This window comes from Naegleria lovaniensis, assembly GCF_003324165.1.
Source record: "Naegleria lovaniensis strain ATCC 30569 chromosome Unknown tig036, whole genome shotgun sequence".
NCBI lineage: Eukaryota > Heterolobosea > Eutetramitea > Acrasida > Naegleriidae > Naegleria > Naegleria lovaniensis.
The window spans coordinates 207319-225463 of record NW_025407856.1 but is presented as its reverse complement, the minus strand read 5'-3'; the positions used below and the strand labels follow the sequence as shown (position 1 = coordinate 225463).

At 36.1% G+C, this 18145-nt stretch overlaps 11 protein-coding genes across 11 annotated transcripts; 8 read left to right on the top strand and 3 right to left on the bottom strand.

Annotated features, from left to right (window-relative positions):
• Positions 1-73: 73 nt before the first annotated feature.
• On the top strand, positions 74-1417 carry C9374_008430 (uncharacterized protein; the record flags this gene model as incomplete). Its single annotated transcript, XM_044698506.1, has 4 exons — positions 74-233; positions 378-909; positions 965-1057; positions 1165-1417. The coding sequence occupies 4 exons, from the start codon at positions 74-76 to the stop codon at positions 1415-1417; spliced, it is 1038 nt and encodes a 345-aa protein (XP_044545549.1).
• Positions 1418-1659: 242 nt separating this feature from the next.
• C9374_008429 (uncharacterized protein) lies at positions 1660-2721 on the top strand (the record flags this gene model as incomplete). The annotated part of the gene is made up of 1 exon (XM_044698504.1): positions 1660-2721. One exon carries the CDS (start codon positions 1660-1662, stop codon positions 2719-2721), a length of 1062 nt encoding a protein of 353 aa, XP_044545548.1.
• A 311-nt stretch (positions 2722-3032) lies between these two features.
• C9374_008428 (uncharacterized protein) lies at positions 3033-3623 on the top strand (the record flags this gene model as incomplete). The annotated part of the gene is made up of 1 exon (XM_044698503.1): positions 3033-3623. One exon carries the CDS (start codon positions 3033-3035, stop codon positions 3621-3623), a length of 591 nt encoding a protein of 196 aa, XP_044545547.1.
• A 246-nt stretch (positions 3624-3869) lies between these two features.
• C9374_008427 (uncharacterized protein) lies at positions 3870-4514 on the bottom strand (the record flags this gene model as incomplete). Its single annotated transcript, XM_044698502.1, has 1 exon — positions 3870-4514. The coding sequence occupies one exon, from the start codon at positions 4512-4514 to the stop codon at positions 3870-3872; it is 645 nt and encodes a 214-aa protein (XP_044545546.1).
• A 178-nt stretch (positions 4515-4692) lies between these two features.
• Positions 4693-5913, top strand: C9374_008426 (uncharacterized protein; the record flags this gene model as incomplete). Its single annotated transcript, XM_044698501.1, has 1 exon — positions 4693-5913. The coding sequence occupies one exon, from the start codon at positions 4693-4695 to the stop codon at positions 5911-5913; it is 1221 nt and encodes a 406-aa protein (XP_044545545.1).
• Positions 5914-6005: 92 nt separating this feature from the next.
• Positions 6006-8405, top strand: C9374_008425 (uncharacterized protein; the record flags this gene model as incomplete). Its single annotated transcript, XM_044698500.1, has 2 exons — positions 6006-6201; positions 6253-8405. 2 exons carry the CDS (start codon positions 6006-6008, stop codon positions 8403-8405), a joined length of 2349 nt encoding a protein of 782 aa, XP_044545544.1.
• A 72-nt stretch (positions 8406-8477) lies between these two features.
• Positions 8478-9632, top strand: C9374_008424 (uncharacterized protein; the record flags this gene model as incomplete). Its single annotated transcript, XM_044698499.1, has 3 exons — positions 8478-8551; positions 8605-8977; positions 9030-9632. 3 exons carry the CDS (start codon positions 8478-8480, stop codon positions 9630-9632), a joined length of 1050 nt encoding a protein of 349 aa, XP_044545543.1.
• A 58-nt stretch (positions 9633-9690) lies between these two features.
• Positions 9691-10760, bottom strand: C9374_008423 (uncharacterized protein; the record flags this gene model as incomplete). The annotated part of the gene is made up of 3 exons (XM_044698498.1): positions 9691-10168; positions 10315-10348; positions 10463-10760. 3 exons carry the CDS (start codon positions 10758-10760, stop codon positions 9691-9693), a joined length of 810 nt encoding a protein of 269 aa, XP_044545542.1.
• Positions 10761-11019: 259 nt separating this feature from the next.
• Positions 11020-13154, top strand: C9374_008422 (uncharacterized protein; the record flags this gene model as incomplete). The annotated part of the gene is made up of 4 exons (XM_044698497.1): positions 11020-11261; positions 11353-11703; positions 11773-12699; positions 12764-13154. 4 exons carry the CDS (start codon positions 11020-11022, stop codon positions 13152-13154), a joined length of 1911 nt encoding a protein of 636 aa, XP_044545541.1.
• A 77-nt stretch (positions 13155-13231) lies between these two features.
• On the top strand, positions 13232-13756 carry C9374_008421 (uncharacterized protein; the record flags this gene model as incomplete). Its single annotated transcript, XM_044698496.1, has 1 exon — positions 13232-13756. The coding sequence occupies one exon, from the start codon at positions 13232-13234 to the stop codon at positions 13754-13756; it is 525 nt and encodes a 174-aa protein (XP_044545540.1).
• Positions 13757-13763: 7 nt separating this feature from the next.
• Positions 13764-18109, bottom strand: C9374_008420 (uncharacterized protein; the record flags this gene model as incomplete). Its single annotated transcript, XM_044698495.1, has 2 exons — positions 13764-16448; positions 16655-18109. The coding sequence occupies 2 exons, from the start codon at positions 18107-18109 to the stop codon at positions 13764-13766; spliced, it is 4140 nt and encodes a 1379-aa protein (XP_044545539.1).
• Between the last annotated feature and the right edge of the window lie 36 nt (positions 18110-18145).

Genomic DNA, 18145 nt, shown 5'->3' with positions numbered 1-18145 from the left:
ACGTCGCTCAACATTAAGCCAAACCAACAAAAAAATTAAACACAAATTCGCAATAGCTGGTTCTCACTCTGAAATGTCCACTTACACTGTAACTACCAAAATTTTCGCAACACTCAATCAATCCATTCTCGAATCATTCAAAGACGACTTGGATGCACAACATGATCTGACCATTGTGTATGATGCCATTCAAATTGCTTGCAAGAATATTGCTGCTTGCATTCGTAAAGCACGTAAGTAGATTGAATTATGTTTTCATAATTTAATAACATGTTTTAAAATTAATTTATGATTCGGAATTTTCTCATGTAATTTTCTATTAATCCTTGCACGATCTTTTATTTCAATCTCTTATTTTCATCATGATCCAACAACAGCAATTGAAGATTTGACAGGTGTCTCTGGAACTACTAATTCCATGGGAGAGGAAGTTAAAAAACTCGATCTTATTGCCAATGATTATTTCATCAATTCTCTTTCCAAATGTAAAAGAGTTTGTGCCATGGTTTCCGAAGAGAATGGCGATATCATCCTCCCAAGTTGTGATCCAAGCGAAATTCAAGGTCCATACGTTGTTTGCTTTGATCCTTTAGATGGTAGTAGCAATATTGATGTTGCTGTTCCTGTTGGATCCATTTGGTGTATTTACAAGCGTCTCCAACCTGAGAAGAAGGGTTGTTATGGTTCATTGGAAGATTGTTTACAAAGTGGATCAAATATTGTTGCAGCAGGTTATGCCATGTATGGCTCTTGTACCATGATCGTGAACGCCACGAAGAGAGGTGTCAATGGTTATACGTTGGATCCCGTCAGTGGTGATTTTGTTTTAACTCATCCCGAAATGAAAGTACCCAAGAAGGGTTCTATTTATTCAGTGAATGAAGGTAATCATAGAACATGGAATGAAAGGTAAGTATAGGGTAGACTCTTTTTCAAATTTATTTGAATTTATTGTACAATATAGTACCAAGGAATATACTTTATTGAAGAAAGGAAGCGATGAGAAGAAACCATATTCTCTCAGATACGTTGGTTCTATGGTTGCTGATGTTCATAGGTGAGTATTATAGGATCCGAATCTGTTGTTTTCAAATTTCAACGATGCAATAATGATCTTAATTCATGATCTCAACAACAAATGAATGTTTGAATTATTATTATCAGAACTATTATTAAGGGTGGTATTTTCATGTATCCAGCTGATAAGGCATCTCCAAGTGGTAAATTACGTTTGCTTTATGAATGTAACCCAATGTCTTATATCATTGAAAAGGCTGGTGGTAAGAGTATTGCAGGATTAAAAGGATGTATGTTGGACATTGTACCAACAAAGATCCACCAACGTGAGCCAATTTATTTGGGAAGTACCACAGACGTAGAAGAGGTTGAACAAATCATGAAAAGACACGGCCTTTAATTTCTTATCATGAGCGCAATAAAATATTAATATTGGCGCGATATATTTATTCATCCAACATTGAGACAAAAATCAACTGTTACTAAAATAATGCTGCACATGACATGTGATCTCGATCATGAGGCCTATCATGATGTTTCTGTTTTGCCAAACATTCCTTTTTGCTGTATTTTCCATTTTCAAATAGAGCTTAGTACAGCATTCAAGAATAGATCCAAAAATAATACAAAAAAATTCAAACAATGATTACAAACACACCCACATCTGCCGAACAAGGCTTTGTTCGTTGTCTACAATCCAACGACATTGAGTCTCTCAAACGTCTGCTATTGGACACCTCTCAGCTTGAAATGTTGAAAACTTCAGTTATTTCGTTAGGTTCAACGGATTCTCTTCCTCTCCTTCATCTAGCTGTGCTTCAGGGGTCGGGCCAATTTGTAGACACCATGCTGCGTTTCGGTTTCGATCCGAATACAAAGACACCAAAAGGAAAGAAAGAAACATGTATTTCCATGCTCGTGAGATTAATGGAAAGCGGAGAAAAGCAATTAACAGCCTCACCTTTTGAAATGATTCAACTGCTTCTTGAGAACGGAGCTAGTCCAACCATTCCTGATGTCCTGCTCTGGAAGCCAATTCACTCATCTCAAAACAAGAAAATTATCAAATTGTTACTGAGATATGGCGAGTCCATAGACAGTTTAGGAGGAGCAACAGGATGTACGCCTCTAGTGTTGGCTTGCAGAAAAGGAAATAAGGATTTGGTTGCTTGGCTTTTAAAACATCATGCCAACCCCAATATTTGTGATAAACAAGGGTTCTTCCCTATTCATCATGCACTCGGGGATGAACATGTGGTAAAGCTTTTGCTGGAACAAGGGAAACAATGTATTAATAAGAGAGCAAACAATCCTGACGGTTATACACCCTTACATTTTTGCTGTGAACGAGAAACGAAAGGAATTCAAGGAAAAAGTAACTTACTCATACTGTATGGTGCTAATCCAGATTTGAGAACTTTGACTTCGAACAAAACAGCAGAAGAAATTACAGAGAATCACAAATACCTCTTCAAATTGTACCGAAGTAGGAAAAGTTTATCGGCAGCGACAGGTACAGCAGAATCCAATTTTAACGCCAATAATGAATGTGCAGACGATGGATCGGTTTCGGATGACGAGGATCAAATCATTCGAGAACAATTTAACAAGTATATGATTAATTACAATTACATGGACAACTTAACTCGGGGAGAAAAGAGACTGTCCATTACACATCTGATACTTGAAAATTACATGGACTAGCTCTGATCGCTTGCATGTGGAGTTTCTATCAAGATTTTCAAAACGAATAACCTGACAACAAATAAAAATGTAAAATAGATCCAACCCACTTCTTGTGTGGTTTTGTACCTCTTCACGAAAGAAAGGTCCGCTAATTTATTGTTCAAAGTTTACTCGATGCTTGATCCACAAGGATTCTTTGTATTCTTCGCACAACAGTGCGCACAAACGATTGGTTCTAAAACCTTTTATTCCGAGACCGCATTAAGCTTGTTACAACAAATCAAAAAAAAATACCTATTCATTCATCACACTCTCAACAATTTCACAAAATGTCTTTCCTTGATCAAGTCATTCAATTGCCATACGCCAAGGATGCTCTTGCTCCTCACATCTCTCAAGAAACAGTTGAATTCCACTACGAAAAGCACCACAAGGGTTATGCTGTCAAGTTGAACGAACTTGCTCAAACCGAAACCGAATTACAAGGAAAGACCATTGAACAAATTTTGATGAATTACAAGGGAAAGGCATTCAATTTGTCTGCTCAAGTCTACAATCACAACTTTTACTGGCAATCCATCGGACCAAATGCTGGTGGTGTTCCAACTGGAAAGATTGGTGAAGCCATCAATACTAGCTTTGGAAGCTTTGATAAATTCAAGGCTGAATTCAACACTCAAGCTGTGAATCATTTTGGTTCTGGTTGGGTATGGTTGGTCAGAGAGAAGGACTCCAATGGCTTGAAGGTGGTGTCCACTCATGATGGTGGTTGTCCATTGACTGATGGTTTGGTACCTGTTTTGACTTGTGATGTTTGGGAACATGCTTTCTACATTGATTATAGAAACAACAAGGCTAATTATATGGAGCACTTTTGGGATGTTGTAAATTGGAAGTTTGCCGAGTCGAGACTCTTATAACTACCCAAACAAAGTCGTGATTCCAAGTTGTAGAAGAAAATTCATTTGAAATGATTGTAAACTTATTTATGGATCAAGTACTTTCAATACAATTTGGTATTATTGAGATCAATTTGAAATTTTATGAAAATGCATGATCTTGTTTCGAACATCATCACTCTAGCGAGAATCAAATGAGAGTCGATCAAGTGTTTTTGTAGTGATTTGGTTTGATCCTATGAATTCACACAGGCTCTGTGAATTTCTCTACTGCTGCTGTTTCGTCAGAGAGGGTGATGATTTCACTTGTCCATCATCGTTGACAGCTACATAGGATTCATTTCCATTCAATTCTTCCTCATCATCATCGTTATCGGAATCCATCAATTTCTCTCCATCTTGTCCCTTGTCCCTTGCAGCTATACTTCGTTTATAGGTTGAATAGACGAGTGGAATTTCTAGGAATACCACAACGATCAGCACAATCACACAAACAATTGAAAATATTCCTTGATAGACCAATGAAAAAACAAACGAGAAATGGAATCCTAATCGTCCATAGTTCGTCACCAATAAATATATCACAATTCCAGCATTAGCCAGTGCCAATCCGAGTGACAAAAACAGTGATAACACCCAAGTAATAAATGTTGTAATTTTCAATTTTGGATGTCGTACATCTGAAATGAATAACAGAGAACATGTTCCAATCAAACCGGAAAGAATTGTACATGCTGAAAAACAATAATCTAAAATGACAGAGGCCCAATGAAAGGCCTGAAATTGTGGAAATAAGTCTCTGGCATCTATGGTAAACATGACATCCTCAATGAGCTGTATAAATCCAACGCAAACAAACAGCACAGCTACTAGTAGTTGGAAAAGTCGGAGGTGATAGTCTGTGATGATCATTATTTTTTGGATGACAGGTGCTGCTGGAAAAGGTTCTGAGAATAAAATTCTACTTACAACCAAAAAGAAGCCAAGAAAGACGCTCATATGTAAAACAACAACATATTAAAGGCCCAACGTTCCACTTTGAAAGCCCCTTCAAACTGCTCAAAATAAAGGCGTTAAGGGTTAAAAAAAAATGGCTTCTTCTCCCTTTAAACTTTACGACAGTCCTTCTCGCTCCAAAACCTTGTCCGAATTAACGTTCAAATTTGATACAAAACCCATCATTAATCCAAATCCTGATGTGGCTAATAAATCTGAGTCTGAGCTCGTGTTGGACAAGGTGCCAGAACAGATTCAGAGCCTGCTATACGGAAAAACAAAGGACCGAATTCACGCCTCATGTAATTTACGGAAGCTTAGTGATGAGAAGGTGTTGAGGAAGCCACTCGCAATGACTAACAATTTCGTTGAGTCCATTTGTGCCGTATTGATGGCTGATCAAGAGAATGATGGCCAAAAACGGTGCCAACAGCATGCCTTAGCAATACTGGGAAATTTGCTGCTTGAAGATCCTCTCCTTGATACCTTCATCGCTAACGAGGAGAATTGTCTTCCAGGGCTCTCCAAGATGTTATGTTCCGATGATAAGGAAACCTTGGAGTTGGCTTCAAGAGTCCTTGATTACATCTCGGTAACCTTTCAGAATCAGTCCTTAGTGTGTACCACTGATGGGCTGTTGTACAGTATTGTTCAGTGCTTGAAATCGTCCACAAAAAACCTGAAGGTCAAGCAGCATGTGGTTCAGGCATTGGTATATCTTTCAGCCAATCCTAAGAACAGATTTGTACTTGCTAGAGAATCAGGATTGTTGGAAGAAATTAATGGAATACTAGACACTCACCATAGAATGGATGAGCAGCACAATCTGCCAAGAATGGCCATGCAGGTGATTTACAATTTATGTCTGTTGAAAGAAAATATTCCTCTCATTGCAAAACACGGTGTTAGAAATAACATTAAGAAAAAGAATCAAATCGTGAGAGAATCTATTCAGTCAACAAAGAATGGGGAAAGACAGTACCCAGGATACCAAAATGATATTTTGATTTGGAAATTAAGCTGTGTTGTTTTGGATGCGATTAACCTCTATGATAAACGATTTGACAGTCAGTCCGTTCTTAATAACACTGGCTACAACTCAAGTGTCATTGAGATAGGAGCATTCAAGTCAACAAGTGTCGTGATGATGAACGAAGATGAAGAGATTAGAAGCATGAAGAATCAATCGACCTCGTCCAATAATAATGAAAGCAAAAGCGATGCGTTTGACAGAAGAAGAAGGGCTGCAGCAAGAAGAAACAAAACCACAGAAGACATTGTTCTTGATGATGATAGTGACCCTTTGAGTCCATAACCAAAAGACCTACCGAAGGTCAGAGATGATAAAATAGAGAAAGATTTGCCGAACCTCACCGGAACGTTATTTTTTTGTTTCAGCGCCAAAAAATGACTTCACTTTCATCCTCGGCATTTGAATCACCATCCACGAGTAGCAGCCGAATCAAATCATCATCCTCTTCCAATTCAACATCAACCCGAAACAGATCGAAAAAGAAAGGGTCTAACAAAAAACATCATGAAACTGAAAACCTTGAATCTAATTGCATTAAAATCGGGAAAAATCTGTTTTTTGAAGACGATGGTAAGTTGCTGATGACACAACTTACAATTAATTCTATTGACGCACTCTCAGAGCGTTCCGATTTTGAAGACAATGTCACTTGTCACAATGTGCAATTATTTATTGACTCTCAATTTGTTTGTGATGAAATGTTAAAAAAGAATTCACAACAATATCACACAACTCCCTCACCCCCACCTCTAGTTTCTAACTTAATAATCAAAAATCGAATTGAACAGTTCACCAAACAACAAAATATAGATCCCGAGTTAATTTTAAGAGACATGATTGAAAAGGAAGGTATTTTTACAAAAAAAGAAATTGAACAGCAAGAAAAACAAAGAGAAATGCATTATTCAAACAACAATGAAATGTTAACAAAACAAAATGAATTATTTAAGAAATATGAAATCAGAGATCGTAAAAATAGAGTTTTTGACATTAGAAATGTCATTAGATACATCACAAATGAAGAAGCTCTCTATGCTCTCAAATTATGTAATAATAGTGAAGAAGAGACTATCCTTAAATTAAGCTCAGATTTCTCATTTCTTCAACAAATCAGAAAAGAAATTGCTTTAGATTACAATCCAAATCCAAATTTAACAGTTGAACATTTGGTTCCCATTGCTGATAAATGGAATTATGAAATGGAATCAGTGAATGAAGAAAATGAAATGAATATTGATAATGACAATGAAATTTCTGAAACTCATGATACTACAAACATCCAAGTTAACTCCACTCACAAAAAAAGGAATTCAAAAAGAGAACAGAAAGTTGAAAGAGAAGAAAATTCCTCATTACTCCATTCAGATCTACCATCGAGTCATGCATCATCTAGTTTTTCTGATGTCGAAGAAGAAGAATATAAGGATGATGAAAATGATGATGATTTTGTAATGAAGAGTCATTCATCAAGGAGTAAGAAAAAGGCATCTTCTAAAACGACTACCTCATTGAAATCTCAAAAGAAAAAGTCGTCTAATGATGCACACACAATGAAAAGCAACCACACCAGAAAAAAGAAACATCCATCTAGTAGTAGTAGTAGTAATAGTAAGAATCACAATTCAGAATCAGGAGAGGATGAAGAGGTCCATGCACGCAATTCATCCTCTCGAATGGTACGCCATGACATGGAACAAGCCAATCATGACGATGACGACGAAGAAGAATCCATTCCATCCGAACAAGATGAACAAGACTTTATCGATGATCATGACATTTTAGAATTCAACCCTCATGAGGATGAAAATTCAGAGGATGATGCCTCATCCAAAGAACCCAAACGAAAAAGAAAAGCCTCTTCCTCAACAACCACCACAAGCACTTCCACTCGTCGTCGAAAACAAAAATCCAAGTCCAACACTGGCTCGACACCAACAACAAGGCTTCTTCTTGATGATGCACTGACCGATGTACAGACAAAAGAAGGTTGGTCCAAAGCAAGAATTGAAGCCTATGCAAAAATCAAAACAAATCCCAATGTTTACTATTATAGATTTAATGAACCTGGCGAATCACAACGGAATGGCAAATGGAGTGAGCAAGAAAAGGCCAAATTTATTAAAAAGCTGAAGGAATATATTGCCGAGACGGACAACTTTCAGTGGGGCATATTCTCTAAACGTATTCCAGGACGAGTTGGATATCAATGTAGTAACTTTTATCGAACTCTTTTGAAATCAGGTGAGATTAAGGAAGATTGGGTTGAAAATTTTAAAAAGAGTTGTGCGAGCAACAACAGCAATTCCTCCAATAAGAAACGTAAAAAGTCATCACAACAATCACGACAACAATCTAAAAAGAAGAAGAAGATGATTCACGACGAAGAAGAGGAGACTCATACACCTCCTGATGATTCTACCACGGTCAATGATAGTGAATCCATTTCCTCACATACCGAGAGTACCAATACAAATACTACACTCGAGAGTAATCAAGATGAAGAGGAGGAAGAGAGCGAAGATGAAGAAGCAGCGTTTGTCAATTATTTCCAAGGCTTCATCGATCCCATCACATCAGAAGAGATTGAAGAACCTGCCATTTCACCTTATGGTCATGTGTTAGGATACAAGACTTGGCTTAAAGTTTTGAATACCGAACCTAAGAATACATGTCCATTCACCAAACAACCACTCACCAAGAGAAACTTAACCAAGCTCAATTTTGAAAACTTTGAAGAGTATCGAGAAAAGATTCTAAATTTTAATGAGGATTGATAAATTCCCATAACGCTTACGAAAGCATTCATCGAACCTGATTCCAAAGAGTTTCTCCACTCCTCCGAAAAAATGTCTTCAACGCAACAACAACAACAAACAATAAATTATGAAAAGCTTCCTCTGGCCTTTGGCATTTTCACTGGGTAAGTTAATGCACAATTATGCGAAAATTAGATTTAGAAGCATATCCAACCAGGTTGTGGTTAGTTGCAGGATTAGCCTGGATTGCGCATGTTGCGTACTATTATTATTTTAAAAAGATCAGTCTTTCTCTTCATCGGATCATCATATTGATTCCTCTCGCTAAACTTGTTCATACATCAACATCAATTTATTTATTTAATGATTGCGCAAGTAATGGAAATCGTTGCGGTGTTACTCCTACGATAATAGCCAACATTGCAAATGTTATTTTCAATATTTGCTTATTCGGTGGTTTATTGTATTTAGGAAAGGGTGTTTCAATAACGCGGACAGCTATTGAAGCATCGGAAAAACGTTCAATGATATGGAATTTAGTTTGTTTAGCGTTATGTGAGATTGCCAAAGTTTTTAATGTGTTCTTCATTGTATGTTTGATTTAATGAAATTGATTTGAGATTGTAATTGTCAAGGTAATAGTTCCCTCTATTTGTAATATATGTGATAATATTTGGACATGCACTGTCATCAATTGGAATGAATATTAAGTTATTGGATCACCGATATATGGAAGTAGAAGCTCCTTTGATTTTAGAAGTCAACATTATGAAATCTCCAACATTCATGAAAATGAACTTATTCAAAAAGCTCCGATTCCTACTGTTTCTTTTCTTAGGATCTTATATTGCAATCTTTGCATTGATGGTAGTATTTATGTTTGCTGGAGAAACGCAAAATGATTTTTGGATTCAACTCGTTGCCGCAGAGGCATTACAATTTACTGTGTGTGGCTTGGTTGCTATGCTCATTCGTATAAGGGATTTTTCTGAATATCAACAAGTTGATGAAAGAGTGGAACAATTGAGACGAGATCGTCAGCAGAGAGCAAGGAATGATATTAGAGATTTGCTGAGAACCATAACAACAGCTCCAAGCAGCGATGAAACAGAACGTCAAACGGTGAAGTTTGCAACAAAAACAAACCCAATCACTAACTCGTTATGTTTGTGTGTGATTGAGAACCCAGTATCAAAAGAAAATGTTCAAGGAAAATACGCACTTGCTGTAGAAGCTAGTCAATAATAATTAACTACCATTAATTGTAAATCTAATTTAATGTCTATTCCATGACACAATGTAATTATCCAAATCTGTAGAGTAAATCATTCAAAAGGAATCTAAATATAATCCAATCCTCTGGCTTGTCCAGTTTGTTTGTAATTTCTGATTCCTCCACGGTTATCTCGTCTTTCCAAGTTTCGTATGGTTTCATCTTTTCTTCATCACTTAGTTCATTGTTTTCAAATTGTTTCTTCCTTTTCTCAACTTTTGCAATGTCTACAGCAAACGTTTTAAGTAATTCTCTTTCAATATTAAAAAGTGAAATACGTGATTGAGGATAAAAGTCTGAGATGCTCATGGTGCTGGCTTTGCTTTCATATTCTTCTTGTAATTTTTGTTGAGATAATTGATAAATGGCTAAAACTTGAATTTTCTCGAGTACACTCTCTAATTTTTCAATTCCAAAACATGATTTTGCCAAGAATAATTGCAAATCGTCCATTTCTTTAAGTAATGCTTCGTCTTTATCGCTATTTCTTCCCAAAGACAAACGAAGTCTACGTTCTGTATATTTTAATAAAAACAATATATCCGCCTAGCTTACAATAATGCTGTTAAACCTACCATTGGTGTCAGCATTTCCAGAGTTAATGTTCAACTCTCGCAGACAGCCCTTCTAGCCTTGGTCATCATTTCCAAAAACTTAATGTACTTTTCGTTTAGTTGAGTGGTATTAGCTATTACAGATGTCAAATAGGATGCATCATGGTGAAATGATTTTTATAGAAATTGAACATGAATTTGGGTTTCATCATCGGTCCGAATGAACATGTTTGTAACAACACACTTACACATCTTGGAAATTGTTTCAATGTCATTCTTTAAATTAACCTCCAATTCATTTCGCAATGAATTAACAGCATCTTTTGATTGTTCTATGGTTAAATAGGTATGCTCCAATTTTGCTTTTTGTTGTTGATCCCAAGAAAAATCAATTGCTTTGTTTCTGATTTGTAGTGAACAACCCGATGAGATGGCTGTACTCTTCATGAAGGCATTTTGCTTGATGAGATGGAAGGATGATGAAAAGGTGTTCTTCTTCGTGATTGTTTTATTTGCCAATACACGGCTCGCAGCAATTCTTCTCATTTTTTGTGCAGAGTAAACAGCCAGTGGGAGAGGTTTCATTGAGCACCCTGACAAACTTGTTGGTGCTGTGTTTGATCGGTTTCGTTGTGATTCGTTCTCGTTTGTATTCACTTGCTCAACTAAACTTTGTCGTGTTGCAGCGAAATAACTTTACAAAATCGATCATCAAAAGGAAAATTGAAACACCACAAAAAGGACAGAAGACAATCACCCAAATACAAATTCAAGTCAAAAAAATAGCCATTTTCACGCAATCAAAATGTTTAAAGGGAAGAGTTTCATGTTTATTGGCCTTGCTGGCGGTGAGAAGTCCAAGTTGGTAGAAATGATTGAAGAAGAGGAAGGAGAAATCCATAAGAGCATCAAGAATGATACCTCCTATCTGATTGCCACTGAGAAAGCAGTGAAAGAAAGTGGAGCTACCGTTCAATCAGCCTTTGAAAAGAGCGTACCAGTGGTGAAGGATAGTTTCATTACTGATTGCGTAGATCAGTCAAAATTGTAAGTAGTTGGAAGTTTCCGAGAGAGGCTCATGAAATACATGATGATGAAATTCTTCATGTCATTTTAAAATGATTCATGATGTAAAAAGGCTTTCAGCTGACAGCTATACCTTTGATAAGGATGGCAATGTGGGAAAAAGTTCTGCTGCCGCTTCCTCATCCGATGATGACAATAAGAAGAAGAGAAAGAAAGGTGAAGACGACGAAGACGAAGAAGAAGAGGCTAATGAAGAGAAAAAAGTGGAACCTGCAACCAAAAAGAAGAAAATTCTCTCCACCGGAAAAGTTCCAGTCGATGAAGAGAGTGGAATGCAAACCTCGGGCAAAGTTCTTGTTGAAGGAAAGGACATTTGGAGTGCCACACTCAATCAAACCAACGCATCGGCCAACAATAACAAGTTCTATATTATTCAATTGATTGAAAGTGGAAGCAAATACTAGTAAGTATTGGAGTGTATTATTTATTGGCCAGTGGTTTTAATTTGACACTGAAAATATTTGAAACAAAGTGTTTTCAATCGTTGGGGACGTGTTGGTGCGAAAGGTCAAAACAAACTTACTTCATTTGGTTCGCTCGACAAGGCTAAAGCTGATTTTAAGAAGAAATTTAAAGAAAAGACTACAAATACTTGGGAAAATAGAGCCAATTTCAAATTTGTCAAAGGAAAATACGATTTAGTTGAATTGGATTACGATGATGATCAAGATGAAGCGAAAGAAGATGATGAAGAAATGACAGATGACCAAGATAAACCAGTTCCAGACTCAAAGCTTCCAAAAAGAGTTCAGGACTTGATCAAATTCATCAGTAACAAGACTTTTATTAATGAATTATTGAAAGAATATGAAATTGATACTAACAAATTGCCATTAGGAAAACTCTCAAAGAATCAGGTTCAAAAAGGTTATGAAATCCTTAAAAAGATTCAAGATGTCATTGATGGAAAGAACAAGAGTGATGATTTAGAAAGTCTCTCAAGTAGATTCTTTACTTTGATTCCTCATGACTTTGGAAGAAGAAATCCACCTGTTATTAATCAAAAAACTATGCTTCAAAAGAAGATTGAATTGGTTGAGAGTTTGGCTGAGTTAGAAGTTGCATCTAAAATTATTTCTAAAGAAAAGAAGACAGAAAATCCAATCGATAGCATTTATAATGACTTGCACACAGAGTTAACTCCTGTTGAAAAGAATTCTGAAGAATGGAAATGGATTGATAAATTCATTCAAAACACTCACGCTCCAACCCACTCATCATACACACTCGAATTACAAGATGCATTTGTTGTCAAGAGAGAAGGAGAGGCTGAAAAATACATTGAAAAGAGCAAAGACATTTCAAATAAGCAATTATTGTTCCATGGTTCAAGAAGTACGAACTTTATTGGTATTCTAAGTCAAGGTTTGAGAATTGCTCCACCTGAAGCACCAGCAACGTAAGTATTCATTTTTGTTTGATATCCTGAATTAATTGTGTGCAAATGGTGTATATAATAACAGCGGTTATATGTTTGGTAAAGGTGTCTACTTTGCTGACATGTGCAGCAAGTCTGCCAATTATTGCCATTCTCATCTCTCTGACAATTGTGGTCTTTTATTACTCACAGAAGTTGCGTTAGGTGCGACTTACAACAAGACTCAATCAGAATTTGTTACTAAGCTACCAGGATCTTTGGGAAGCACATGGGGACAAGGACAATGTGAGCCTAATGGCTCTGAATATTTAGAGATTGATTCTACCTGTTCTGGACAAAAAGTTAAAGTTCCATATGGTAAACCAGTTCAAACAAATAGACACAGCAGCTTGCTCTACAATGAATACATCATTTATGACACTGCACAGGCAAACTTGAGATACTTGATTAAGTGTAAATTCCACAACAAGTACTAGATTTGTAAAATATGAAGACGTTTTCGTCAATAAAGATAATGTTGCTCTGAATAATCGGAATGACTTCACAACAAAAAATGTCGAACCCAAACACTCCCAACGTTTTGTATCTTGTGCTCGGAGCGCTGGCCAGCTTATTTTCCACTTTCAAAGTGATTCAAACACGTAGGAAGTTACAACAATCTCGTCAAACTCCTGTTTCACTTACGGAAGCGATTGTACATACTGCATTTGACACCATTGATGTCTTTTCTAAAGAATATCAAAAGATTACCAATGTCGTCGAACAAAGAATGCTTCAATTAGAAGCACCATCATCATTGAGCGGTAATAATCGAGTGTTTGCGATCCAAGATGAAAATCATTTCTCATCTAGAAAAGCTTTGCCGTCACCAACGAATAACACTCCACTGTCATCATCAATGTTAAATCATGGGAACAGTGTTACTGGTAGAGAATTATTGCAAAATAGTCAGCTTGAAACAAAGCAACTCAACATGAAACCAATAATCGTTTCTCCTCCATCAGCACAATTGATATCCACCATTTCCACACATGATCCCATGTTAGCCAGTATACCCGATCATCATACAAGAAAATAATTTATTGTTAACAATTTCGTTTCCTTCTTCGTTCAATAGTTTGCAATAATTCTTCGAGTATTTGAAGAGCTTGTGGAGAAGCTACTAAAACATGACTTCCAACATTTTGATTGTTCACACTTCGAACAACATGCTTGGAATGTTGTTTTAAATGAGCCGACGAAACAAATCTTGACAAAATATCACGAATGGCATTGGCAATGGATTCAATATTTTGAGAGATGGAGGATGAAACATTGACACTACTATTCATGGAATGATTGTTACTGCTGTTACTACTACTACTACTCCTACTACTACTCCTACTACTCCTACTATTATTACTCTCGTAGTGACCATCAATTGCATTCAATGACTCATTAGAATCACCCATAATGACATCAATCATATCATCCAATTTAAACGATTCAATACATTCAAATAGATGTTGACATATTTGTGGATGATATTCATTGGAAAGTGCCAATAATATTGTAATAATTGTTTTAGGTCCTAAATGAATCATTCCCATTGCTGCACTTGCTCGAATGAGATGATTGGAATCTTTTAACAATCCTTCCATTAATAATAATTCACCATAAGGACCACTCTGTGCCAAGACTTGAGATGCCATTTGACGAACACCCACTTGTCGATCTTTTAGAAATCCATACAAAAATGGAAGTAATGTGCGCGGACCCAAATACGTGAGTTTGTTGTGAGATTTCTTGGAAAGTGCTCCCAATGCCTTAATGGCTGCTCTTCTCACGAGAGGTGGTGTCTTGATGGTACAACTACAAGTCATGAACAAACTTTCAATAATTCGATCTATATATGGTGATTCTAAATCAATCAAACTTAGACCATAAGCACACGATATTCTCACTTGAATATTCATGGATTGTACATCTTGTCTTAATAGATAGATTAATTGAGATATTCCATCATATTCTAATAGAGAAAGACATTTCGAAACTTCATTTCTTGAAATTGAACCATCTTTCAATACTCCAATCAAGTAATGAAATATTAATTTGTAAAATTCCTTATCAAAATTGGACATTTGAAGAATATGAACATGATGACAAGACATGGCATGACATGCAGCCATTCTGACATTCCAATGTGTGTCTTTTAAGAGTGGCAATATTTTAGAGAGGAGATTTCTCTTTTCATGTTTTGAAAGGATCAATTGATTAGAAGTATTACTAGTACTATTACTGGTACTATTATTATTTCTGGTAGTATTATTACTATTATTTCTGGTAGTATTATTATTACTAGTACAATTATTACTACTAGTACTGTTATTACTAGTACAATTACTATTATTACTACTAGTACTGTTATGGACACCACTCATTCTACAATGCCGAAAAGATTCTTCGAGACTGGTTGGATTCTTATTGGATGATGATTCATTCTTCCAATCATCAAAATCATCATCAATGGTATTATGATTGTCATCACCCTCTATGGAATCCAGAGATTTGCCAAACATTGATGAATTCTCTCGTCGCCAACACGTTGTCGAGTCATGTTGACGACTCTTCTTTTGAGTCATTTCTGTTCCAATCTTGGCAAGAGCTTGCAATGCACTTGCTCTCACTCGATGAGATGAATCCATGAGAGCTTCCTTTTTCAACACATCAAGTACTTGTAGAAAGCATGGTACTTGAACTGAAATGATGGATTCAATGGATTTGACACTAGCATATCGAACAGATTCTTCAGGATATTGAACATTATGAATCAAACAATGAACACACTCAGGTGAAATGTTGGTAATTTCAGTCTTTTCTATGGTGCAAACACAGCGAGTATGATCACTCCATCCATCGTGATGATGATGATTAGAATTCACGACACGATGTGAAGTGAAACTATGGTTCATTCTTTTCACTCGTTTTCTTTCTTTTAAATAATAAGATTTTAAAATTGAGAAGGAATTATTCAATTGATCTGAATTCATAAATGTACTATTACAATTGCTATTACCACTAGCATTCGGTTGATATGTAGAGAGACTTGAATGATTCATACTATTTCCTAATATACTTGAAATATTTAAAATGATTGAAGTAGGATGAGAACGGCTACCACTCAAATTGGGTCGACTCGATTGATGATTGTTGTAAATGATGGATTTCATTGAGCATGCCATGGCATAGAGAAGAGTCATTTCAGGTTTGCAAATATATTCAAGAGAATCCTTGGTTGTTTGGTTGATATGATTACTATTCATAGTATTATTACCATTGATATTATTGTTCATATTATTATTACTACTACTATTCATAGTATTATTATTACTACTCGTCATTCTATGCTTGTCTCTAGAATTCATGGCAATACTATTAGGATGATCATTCAAGAATTGTCGTGTTAATGCAATTAATTCCTTTGAATCAAATAACAGAAATGGTGGTAATTCTTTGCTTGCATCTCCAGCATAATAATAGAATATTCTTGGAGTTGGAGATGGAATGTAACAATGAATATCAGAATTTGCTAAAATCGTTAAATTAGAATTAACACAATAGGGTAATTGACCAAGAACAGTCAAAATGGCTTCTCTCACTTTAAAGACATGACATTGATTCATGATGGAGAGGAGAGTTTTTTCACCTTCATCACCCATCGCACGAATCGCTTCACCAATGAGAATTCTATTGGCATGACCTTCCATTAACATGTTCACCAAAGTTGGAAGCTATTTTCATCAGTTAAATATATTCAAGGATAGAATATTTTCATCAGTTAAATATATTCAATATATTTTGCGAGTAGATGTCATAGAATCAAATGGATATCACGAATGAAGGACCATACGAGTATTTAGATATTTTCATGATCAAATGTATGATTGAAAATACGATTCGAGTATTGAAATATCATGACAATCATAAAAACACTTACAGCACTATTTGCAATCATTCCCAAATGTTTGATAGCTCTCACTGCACATGTTCGTTTATCAATATCAAATGATAAACACTCCTTACAAAGAATTGGAATGACCACATTCTCAACGATGAGTGGATGATTCACAATATGTGTGATAATGATATTATTCCATTCTGTATCATTTTCTAAATGATCAAGTATCATACGAATGGCTCGATCACCAATTTTAAAGAAGAGTGTAATCACACTATCATAGAGTTCAAATAATTTCTTATCTCTTAATACATCAATCATGGAATGAATGGTTTGACGTGTGCAATAGTTGGATAACAAATGGAAGAGTGATATAATTTCTCTGTTGAGATATTTGGATTGAGATTTGAATAATTGAATGGTCATTGTTAACGTCTCAACAATACTATAATAGAGATCATCTAAAAGTTTTGATTTCAAACATCCTGATGAGAAGACACAAGTCAATACTTGTTTCATGCCTTGTACGGATTGAATTCTCACATTTTCAACAGAATGAGAAAGATACTTTAAATAGTGAACAAGTTTGCTTTGAATATTGGATTGAGAGGGTGGATCTGGAATGGTAAACATGGTTTCATCATGCTGAGTCGACGACGACGTGGGGTGTAGAATCTCTTCTTCTCTATCAAGTTCCTCTTCTGCATGATTTAATTGAGTAATCACTTGTTCAAGAGTTTCCTTAGTATTGACATCAAACACATCATGAATGATAGCTTCAGAGTTGGTATAATGAGAGACTCTCTGAATTTCATAGGAATCATCTAATTCTTCACATGGATCTGCATATTGTTCATCAGTATCTTCGAAATCTTGTTCAGAATGAAAGACATGATCATCATTTTCCACACCACTACTCTCAAACATGAGTGGTTGCGTGGTAGAAAGGACATTATTGCTGTGTTGTGGAGTACTCATAGTGTAATTGGAGAGTGCACTATTGGATCTACTTCTTGGATCATGTAATTCCTGAAGCATGTCGAGAGAGGATGATTCATGTCGAAGAAGAGAGTCACCACCACCACTCTTTGGTTGAGCTGTAATAGTAGCACTACTAGTTGTTGAATGAGCAGACTCTGTTCCTAATTGTTGTTGTTGTTGTTGTTCTTGAACTGCTGAAGAATTATCATTGACACTCTGAGGCTTCAAGGGAAGTGGAGTGGTGGGCACCATCACATTTTGAGAATTTCTTCGACTACTCTTGTTGGACCATGATCCACTTCGAAGTGGTGTATGTGCTTGTGTGATACTAAATAACTCACCAGCACTATTGACACCAGGTGAATGAATGAGAAAATCTCCAGAGATGTGCTCTTCATCATGATTGACATGGTCATTCTCTTCTTCATGGTCTTCATCATGTAAGAATGGTTGTGTAGGAGGAATGACAAAATTTGAGATGGGTTTTGAAGAGGTAAATACCTGCTTAATCATGGATGATGAAGAAGAAGAACTACCACAAGTCGATCG